The 10,504-nt window shown below is 38.1% G+C and overlaps 1 protein-coding gene across 2 annotated transcripts in view; it reads left to right on the top strand.

The window, feature by feature from the left end:
- Positions 1 to 800: 800 nt before the first annotated feature.
- alpha-Man-Ib (alpha-Mannosidase class I b) overlaps positions 801 to 10,504 on the top strand; it is a 47,828-nt gene continuing 38,124 nt past the window's right edge. Inside the window, exon 1 of one of the 2 annotated variants that reach the window (XM_067084173.1) lies at positions 801 to 1,064. In XM_067084173.1, the coding sequence (XP_066940274.1) occupies positions 954 to 1,064 (111 nt within the window). In that variant the 5' untranslated portion in view covers positions 801 to 953. Of the gene's footprint in view, positions 1,065 to 7,754; positions 7,844 to 10,504 lie in introns of those variants that run through there. The other variant, XM_067084181.1, reaches the window with a different exon arrangement.

Genomic DNA, 10,504 nt, shown 5'->3' with positions numbered 1-10,504 from the left:
ATCCTTGCAACTTTTTATTTTTAGAAATTCTTCATGGAATGACCTTGAAATTTAACTTGCTTAGGCCGCCAGCAACCCTTAGGGCCGGCCCTGCATTACCAAAGCAGAACAGCCTATTTTCATCATAAAAGCTGGACACAGACAAATGCTCATGAACCAGTAACTTAAATATTCAGAAATCAAGATTCCTTATTGTGCTCTCAATTGAGGTCCTTGACAAGAATTACTGTAGGGTTACTCGTAGCCGTAATGTAACGAGCCTGCATTTAACATGGGCAATGTTTCAGACTGATTCCTATTTAATTGACCTCCAAGTGTAACTTCCAGGGCAGTAATGAGAATGGGCAAAATCGTAAAATAAGAAAGTTATACAGGAAGCTGTTACAAAAAAACTTAAGACGAAGCTGATGCTGTCTTGATAAACGAAGTGAAATGAAATCAGTATTATTCGTTGTGACATTACTATAGCTAAATTCACGAACGAATGTTTAACTGAACACGTACTCGAGGCTCATTGCACAGTCAACCAAATGTCGCGGATTTAACATTAAATGGACGGCTAGGGATTGGTTGCAAGTGCATTCTCTTTAATCATGTTTTATTGCACACACGGCAGTTTAATTGCTCTCTAGCCTGAATTAAATTTACATTGTCTATTGCATAACTACTACAGAATGCAGTTCTCCCTTGCTAGTTTGAATATCACATGATAGTACCATCCAGCTCTATTTGTTGACAGTTAAAGGACACTCATTTGTTTTCGGTGTCCAATAGATACCAGGATATTCGTAAACAAAACATTGTTTCGTCTATACTCTCTCGACACTGTTGTCAGTGAGAGTGCGTGTGTACGTGTGTGTGGATACGAGGTGGCTGTTAAATGTAGTCTGTATGGTGTCGCACACTTAGTTAATTGTTTGCAAGATAGCGTTTGAATAGTACCGTGTTTTAAAATGTTCGAAGGGAGTGTCATAGAAGAAAAGAGGGACTATGTTACTCTGTCTCTCCCTGCCCTGCAACAGACTGCTGCCAGACCGACCCGATCGTGGAAGAGAATATGTAGGGTAAGTCTTAGATGTTATAGGTGTGTTAGCCGTAGCGTATTGTAAATTTATTGGTTTACTTTGAATTTTAATCCAAGGTTCAGCAGGGCATGTTGTAATAATAGGTTTAGAATAGCCGAGCTTGGCTTAGCGTTTTGAAATGCACATCGGAGGTGACTTATCAGTAGCCTGCTGTTACTCAGGGTGTTATTCTACATTCTGCCCATATTTACAAGCAGTATTTCTCGTTATCACCTTGGTAATTATGTCAACTTTTTTTCCTACATAATGTTAAACGTGTCAACTTTTTTTTCCTACATAATGTTAAACGGTAGAACTAAGTATTGGCTCCGCGTTCGGTATTACCTTGGAAATTGACTTATTCTACAGTATTTTGGTTGCCTATCAAGAATTTACTGTTATTTTTTGTCGCTCGACTGTAATTAACCTCAGAACTGATTATATTTTTTTCTATCATGCATGAGAAGTTTTATAGGAAAACTTTGGTAAAAAGTGGTTTCCCTCACCGGGGGTTCCCAGGGTGGAGCCCCCCCCCTGCTAAGTAACACGGACTATTAGGTTAGGTTAGGTAGGGTACGTTAGGTTAGTATGGTTCCTCTTATAATAGATTTCCCTAGCCAATCCCTTCTTGAACATATGGCTCCCAAATGTCTCTCTTACTCGCGGAACCGTTCCATACAGTTCGTGCGGAGCTAATACTTAGAAATACCTATTATACCGTTGCAAACATACAGTTACAAAGATGAGCTGTTTATATGAAGTAGATATTAATCCCTCATGTTTGATTCCATAAGGTGCAGTATTTATAAAAATTACATAACATTCACCAGTGATGAATGCTTTGTGAAACGTTTACTTACTTAACCAGTTAGCCTATATGATTCCTTTAATGTTAATTATGGTAAGTGGTGGTATTTTTGTAGAATTTTAGGATTCTTGAATTTCTCAGATGAGACCTTTCTTCAGGAGGTCCAGTGTTTGTTTTCACCAGATGGTACGTTTTTGCTAGAAACCATAATGCCATTCAAGAGTTAAAAATTTGGTTTTCATGTGGCTTAATGAATGGTTTGTACATTTCTGACGTTCATTTCAGTAGCAAACAAGTAGTTTTAAGAGATATTGGATCCCTTTCTATGCCCTTCAATTATGGGGGGCTGCAATGGAAAGAGGATGATTCTGGTGTCAGAAAACAGAAAACGAGTGAAGTGCAAGTATGCATTTTATGAACTTAACCTAGGGTGCCAAGTCCTTACCTGGCTGGGGCTTTGGCCAGCATGTACCCCCCCATGGCACCGAAAATGAAGGTAACTAATAGGATTGTAACCTAGCCTAATTAGGTTGCTGGATCCATATCTAGTTGGCGCGGGGGATTCATTTCTCCCTGACCCCCACCTCACCTAATGTAACGTACGGTGCTGTAGATTAATATAGATGATAGGTTTACGATCTAATCTAACTGAACTTAAGGCACTGGAAATTAAAGTAAATAATAGGGTTGCAGCCTGACCAAACTGAGGTCACTAGGTCTTTATTTAATTAGTGCATAAATTCTTTCAAAACCTTAAGTAAACCTTACTTTAATCACAATCAGAACTTGCCGAGTTATCATGGGGATGTCAGAATACATCTTTGTTTTTCTATTTTTGTATTTTTCCCACTCAAAAACCTGGTGTTCCACTGTAGTCTTCTTACTTGTGGGATATAAGAAGGGTATAGTATATCTCTAAAGTTAGACCTACCAATTTGTACTGGAATGAATGTCAGAAATATTCAAAGCACACACTAAAACAGGAAAATCATATTTTCAATCCCAGAATAAGATTATCATTTAAAGTAAAAATTTACCTAATTTTCAAAAAAATCTTACTGCAATCAGAACTTGCAGAAGTAGGCTATCATGGGGGGTTCGTAGAATATATCCTTGTGTTACACTTATTTGTAGTTTCCCCATTCCAAAAGTCCCAGTTTCCAATGTGGTTCATAGTTGTAGGATACAAGTGATTCCAAGATCTTTAAACTGCTAATTTGTTACCAAAATGATCATAAGAATATTTAAAACACTAAAAACAAATTAAGATCAGCTGATATAGTCCAAGGAACAAGAGTTACTTGTCATCACAAAGGAACTATGACTAAGAACTGAAAATGGTTTTTTCAAGCAATCCCTGAGTTCCAAAGTCTCACTTAATTGGTGAAACTAGGACAAAAGAAAAAATAGCAAAAGACATTCGAAGTTTGCTAGCCATTATTACCCACAATATCTAGGGACAAAAATAATCCAGTTGTGAGTCTACCTTTTTTTTTTTGTATGCCAGAAGAACGATAATGATGCTTAAGAATATCAGATAATGATGCTTAAGAATATCAGTAAGTTAGTTTAGATATTCTTTAGACATTGCAGCATAACTCAAGGGATTCTGTTTTGTAGGTTGCATTATTGAGTTTAACATGCCCAAGTGAAATTTTAAAGTTGCCAGTGATGAAAATGAGTATTGAAACGTGATTTGTCTAGTAGTTTTTGAAGTGGTTAATTTTGACAATGTGTGTCTACATCTAACAATTTCCATTTGTGATACAGACATTGCTTTGGAACGTGGGTGGACTCTGATATCAGAATTCAACTTGACATTAAAATTCAACTAATCAGTTTGACTCAACAGCAGAATTATCAGCGTGGTGATCCCTCTAAAACTAGCGGTATAGGTTATGATAGGGCACTTACTGGCATCTGGTACCAAATAAGAGATCAATTTGCAAGAAGCTAATGAGCAATTGCTTTCAGTTCTTCATATCTTTTACAGTACTTTCTTGAGTACTGACCAGCTATCCTTTCTTAAGTTTTAGTTGGCGTTTAAATACTAACCTTGCATGCCACTATGTACTGCTCATTTGGTAATGACAGGCTTATGTTATTTCGTAAAATGTGTGATTTTTTCAGTTTCCACTATGTTTTCACCACCTTGATATCAATTGGTGAAAACAATTGATATCAAGTTTTTTTGTGGGAGTTGCAAGAATATTTTATGTTTTAATTCAAATTCTTATTCCCTTTTCCTATCTGAATGCTTTTGATGCTATTTCATAATATTAACTCATAAACGATTTTATCTATAAAGCATAGCATCAAGATTGAATTTTGCTAACTAATACCCATAGGTACTTATCATTTCCAGAAACCATTTTTGCTAGCTGTACATTTACTAAGAAACAAAGAGAGTAAAATTCTTAGTACAGCAAAGTGAATTTGGGTCTGAAAACTTAAATTTTCATTAATGCTATTTCATTGAAAGTTTTTTTGTGATGATTGATCATCAGATAAAAATTTTAGCAGTTGATAGACATTGTCCCGCTAAGTTTTCCTTATCGCATCTTTAATATTATGTAGAGTGTTCTGAGAGAAAGATGTCTCTTGTATTCTCCTCAAGTTTCAAACTATTATTAAGCTAGGGTAGGCCTATTTAGCAGCAAGCTTGTCTTATTCCACTTCTGATACGTCTGCTTCATTTTTTAGTCCCATATTGACAAATTGTGCATCTATTGTTTATCCTGTCTGACCATCAGCCTGTCTCTCACACTTTCTTTGTCATCGCAACTCCTACATGATTGAAGGGATTTCAGTCAAACTTGGTTCAAAGACAGAACATCATGCACAGGTTTGCATGCAGGGAGGTCATTCTTCTGTCTGTTGACCAGGTTGTCTGCCACACTTAACTTATCACTTCAGTTTCATGTAATTAAAGATATTTCGGTTAGACTCGTTATAAAGGTTGACTATTAAGCATAAATGTTGGTGAAGAGAGATCATCCATGTAATGTCTGTCTCTGTGTTAGTATGTTTCATGCATGCCTTGTTATTGCAGCTATTTGTACAAGGTTGGAAGGATTTCAGTCACTTTGCTAAAAGGTAGACCATCATATATAGATGTGCATGAAGTAAAATTATCCTTCTGTCTCTCTCCTCTGTCATGGTGGCTGTCACACTTGCCTTGTTATCACAACTGTGTTCATGTGGTTGGAGGGATTCCAGTCAAAACTGGTACAAAAGTAACCCCTCATATTTTGAATTGCATGAAGGAAGATCATATGACTGTCTGTTTGTCTCTCAGACTGCCTGTCTGTCACTTACCTTATCAATCAGTTGCCAGCTTAATTAAAGGAGTTTCAGCTAAACTCATGGAATGAAGATAGATCATCATGCATACAGTAGATGTGCATTGAAGGGTGATTGTCAGTTTCTTTGCTAGTCTGTGTCTCATTGTTTCTGTCATGTTTACCTTATCATCACATCTACTCCTTGAAACATAGATACTTAACTGATGGTGGTTTGGGTAATATTTCATTTATATACAAAAGGCCATATGGTAGGTTTAAAGTCTCCTGAAACATTGAATAAGTTAGGCTGGTAGAGAAATACGGGTAAAACTGTTAGATGGCTATTTTGTTGTTACGTTTATGTGCAACATTTTATCTTGCTCTTCGTACCATACCTACAATTTTAGGACTTTTCAAGTGAGTTAGGCGAGTCTAATATATGACAGTAAAGATTAGAATAGAATGAATTGTCAGACATGATTATCAGACATTGTTGCTTCTTCACCCCTTCATGTAGTATTTATAGGGGGTTACTGCAGCCTATGTAGTGTGCAATAAGTTGCCCGTTGTAGGCGGTACTCGAGTTTCTGTACTGCATCCTTTCAGTCTCCAGCTGCATTGCTTTCATACCTTTTACTTCTCATCCATTCTGTCTGGGTTCTTCCCATGAACTACCCAACCTTTCTTATATTTACCTTGCTCCAGTTTTCACCTCTCGCTCAAAGCAAATCCTCTGAGTGAGCTCAGTGTCTCGGTAGAAATGATGAGTATATTTAACTGCATTTTGGATAACATAACATGCCTTGTGTCGTTTCGTGGCATAATTAGTGAATCCTCTGACACAAAATGTTTTCAAGATCAGAACCCTAGCGCATTATGTTAGCACCAGTGCAAATATTTAAAAGTGGAAGAGTGAGAGTGCATGCATGATGGAGTGGTGAATTTGCATAGGGGGTTTGATGACCTGTGTAGCTCTGTGATGCAGCTGTTGTGAAAGTTAATTGCACTGGGATTTCATCCTTGGTTCAAAAAATGGATGATTGTTGCACTTAAGTCAGACCACCTTGCTTATTTCTGTGACAGTTGCAAAGGTTACACCATTAACAGGTTTAAAATCTTCCCCTAAATTACCTAATACAGTTTGGTAATCCTTGAATGTATCAGACCCTAACTTGTCAGACTTCACATATCAGCCACATGATTATGATGGTTTTTGGTTGGTTACCTTTCGGGAATAACATAAATTGAATGTTAGGTGTAAAGTTTTGTTCACTTAAGTCTAGAAACAATGTGAAATTACTGTTGAGTGTTGGATATATTGATTGCTCAAGTCTAGGTTTTACTGGCGTGTTTTGATCACTTATCACAAGTTCATGCTCCCAAATGTTCAAGTTGAGAGCCTAATGGATTGACATTGTTTCTTAAAGAATGTCTGCCACGACTTCATTTTGAATATAATTCTCTTGTTTTATTTTCAATTTAGAACTCCTCTTGGCAGGGAAGAAGGAAATAGACATGCGATTTAAGAATTGTAATTCTGGAATAAGGGAACACCCGGTTACAAGCAGTTTTGACACGTGAATGGTCGAGGAAAAAAAGCATGTGATCGCTCAGTATGGTACGTTGCATTTTAATAAACCAAGGAAATCCGATTGTCGCTTGCAACACGATATGAGACTGGTTTATAAGTAGTAGATAAAAAGGGTTCATAATCCTCTATCATTTAGATAACTGTTTGAGTTTTCCTGTGCGTAGACAGTATGTTTGCCTTGCACAAGTGATACATTAATTTATCATATAAATTATTATGCTTTCATGTATCTCAAATGACTAAAGCTTGTGCGCGTGCACGCAATAGATAGCGAAGCTATGCACATAGCCAAAGTGTTCGTCTTAACTGATTTCCTGTTCTGGTAAAGGCCCTAACATATCAGTAGACGTATATATGATAACCAACGCCCACAGTTGTCAGAGTTCAGTGTAGTGACAGATTAGTATGATCCCTCTAACTCTCTTTTCTTATAGCCTGTTATATAACCAGCGAACTTCTGTGGTTTCGTCTCATTTTAGGCCGAGAGAATCATATGGAGGGATTCCCTCTACAGATGTCTTGAGGGATTCCCAGTCACTGAAGCATCCAACAACTCTCTCTCTCTCTCTCACACACACACACACACACACACACACACACACACACACACACACACACACACACACACACACACACACCATCCTTTTATATAATATTTACCACTCAGTTGACTTTTGAGATGCTCAGTTAACCGTCTTAACGTTAATGCTTCGTTCGGGTGGTTTTGATAAGTTTGAAGAGAACTTTTGTTTTGTGTGCGCGTTATTTTTTTTTATATATTTCATTACTGAATGAAACCATTATTATTAACTCTTTCGTCGATATATACTCGCTGCCGTTATTATAACGATGAAGAAAACATCAAACGAGCCATGCATACGAAGGTCAGAACGTGATCCAGTTAGGAGTCCACCATTATCTCTCAGCATGCAGGAATTTCTCAGAAAAGACTACAGCTCATTTTTTCATATCTCTCTCTCTCTCTCTCTCTCTCTCTCTCTCTCCCCAGTATGTTGTTGGGTCTCGTGAAGGAGGTATTGCATAGACGGGAAACGATATAGTTCGAGACGCTTTCATGTTGTTTTATACACGCGAAGTAAATATTGCACGAATATTGTGTGAGAAAGGTGCAGCGTATGAAGGAAACGTATCCGTTATACTGCTGTCGAGATTTTTTTTGTCTAAATCCGTCAATTTTTGAGACGGGATACACTGTTGTTACTTTCCTGTTATGTCCGTTTATAGGACGGCATTGCTTTATGGTAAAGTAAAATGTAAATTTCTTAATTGTATTTGATTCTTTACAGCAACTACTTATTCTCCGATAGACAGTTTTCAAGTATCATGGTTCAAAATGAGGAGACATTCAGATGAAACGTGTCCAGACAGCAGTATCGTGCAAAACAAGGTTGCAGAAAGTATTCCAGTGTCAGCACGGTGTAAAAAGTGAATACGTGTTTTATACCCGTTATGTTAGTCGTGCAAATTGCGCCAGGGTGCATGTCCACGTCAACCAGACTAATTCAATGCTTTGTCGACTCATAGGTTGGAATTTGCATGACCAGCCAGCCTGTGCAGTTTCTTCAACTTCTTATCTTTATTATCTTGACTAGAGTAACAGAAGGAGAAAGGTGGAACGCAACACTTAAAGGAAAGAGAGAAAAAGTGGGTGAAACCAGTCATAAAAAAAAATGTGGCCATTGAAAGCCGGTATAACAGCACAGAATTTGTTAAGGAGGTATAGAAAATCTATTTTAATTGCAATCAGTATAACATTTAAAAAAATCATTACTGAAGCGTCTTGCACCGTTTCGTGAGTGTTTTTGACTTGTATTCTTTGTTTTTTTATGGTCAGTAGTTTCGTGTTGACTGACCTGTATCTATTAGTAATGGGAAGTGTTCTGTGGTAGATTGTTTTCTAAGCCAGCTACGTTTTAGACTAGGTCTATATGGACAAAGTTAAGGTACTCTCATCATTACAAACAGGAGTGATCTGGCACCAATCATTTTTTATTAGGTAAAATCAGTCGCCATCCACCAGCTTTTTCCATCCCCACCTCTCAGTTTTTGGATGTGTTGAAAAGTAATATATTTTATCCGTGAATGGTAAAAAATATTGCTGATAATTTTTTTTATAAAATCATTTAAGTGGCCTATGGTGTTATTGCACCTTCAGCAGGAAAAGACTCGTGTCATGATTTCCTGTCTTGATCACCATATTGAATAATGAATTTCGTACGTCTGTACAGAGCTATGGGCCAGAAGAATTTGCATGGGAGTACTTGCATTTACACACACACACACACACACACACACATATATATATATATATATTTTGACTCGTCAGGATCGAACCCAGGTCTCTCAGGTGGAAAGCAAGGCGTTACCACTGGGCCATACAAGTCTAAAAGAAGTTGGAACCTGAGAGCAACACCCAGGAATTACCTGGGCAATAACTGCTTGCATACCAGCGAAGTTTTCCCCAACTTCCCGACTCATGACCCAATAGACAACATTTCATTCAGATTATCCTTCTAAGGTGAATAAGATAGAAATCATCAACACACAATCACGTGTGGAACAGAAATAAATTTCTGACTCGTCGGGATCGAACCAGGTCTCAGGTGGAAAGCAAGGCGTTACCCACTGGGCCATACAAGTCTAAAAGAAGTTGGAACCTGAGCAACTGCCCAAGGAATTACCTGGGCAAGCTAACTCTTGCATACCAGCCGTTTTCCCAACTTCCCGACTCAGCAATGACCCAATAGACAACATTTCATTCGAATTATCCCTTCTGGAGTGAATAAGATAGAAATCATCAACACACAATCACGTGTGGAACGAAATAAATTTCTGACTCACGTCCGGATCGACAGAGTCTCTCAGGTGGAAAGCAAGGCGTTACCGTCGGGAAGCTGGGGAAAACTCGCTGGTATGCAAGCAGTTGCTTGCCCAGGTGAAGTCCTTAGGTGCAGTTGCTCTCAGGTTCAGCTTCTTTTAGACTTGTATGGCCCATGGGTAACGCCCTGCTTTCCACCTGAGAGACCTGGGTTCGATCGACGTGAGTCAGAAATTTATTTCTGTTCACGTGATTGTGTGTTGATGATTTCTATCTTATTCACTCCAGAAGGATAATTCAGATATGAAATGTTGTCTATTGGGTCATTGCTGAGTCGTGAAGTTGGAAAACTCGCTGTTATGCAAGCAGTTAGCTTGCCCAGGTAATTCATGCAGGTGCAGTTGCTCTCGAGTTCCAACTTCTTTTAAGACTTGTATGGCCCAGTGGGTAACGCCCTTGCTTTCCACCTGAGACCTGGGTTCGATCGACGTGAGTCAAATTTATTTCTGTTCCACGTGATTGTGTGTTGATGATTCTATCTTATTCACTCAGAAGGGATAATTCGAATGAAATGTTGTCTATTGGGTCATTGCTGGAGTCAGGAAGTTCAGGGAAAACTCCTGGTATGCAAACAGTTAGCTTGCCAGGTAATTCCTTAGGTGCAGTTGCTCTCGGGTTCTAACTTCTTTTAGACTTGTATGGCCCAGTGGGTAACGCCCTTGCTTTCACCTGAGAGACCTGGGTTCGATCGACGTGAGTCAGAAATTTATTTCTGTTCCACACGTGATTGTGTGTTGATGATTTCTACATATATATATATATATATATATATATATATATATATATATATATATATACATATAGCCTATGTGTGTGTGTGTGTGTGTGTGTGTGTGTGATTGAGATAACCACAGTTCT

This window comes from Macrobrachium rosenbergii, chromosome 3, assembly GCF_040412425.1.
Source record: "Macrobrachium rosenbergii isolate ZJJX-2024 chromosome 3, ASM4041242v1, whole genome shotgun sequence".
Classification (NCBI taxonomy): domain Eukaryota; kingdom Metazoa; phylum Arthropoda; class Malacostraca; order Decapoda; family Palaemonidae; genus Macrobrachium; species Macrobrachium rosenbergii.
The sequence above is the reverse complement of the archived record's forward strand: the minus strand, read 5'-3'. Positions and strand labels throughout refer to the sequence as shown.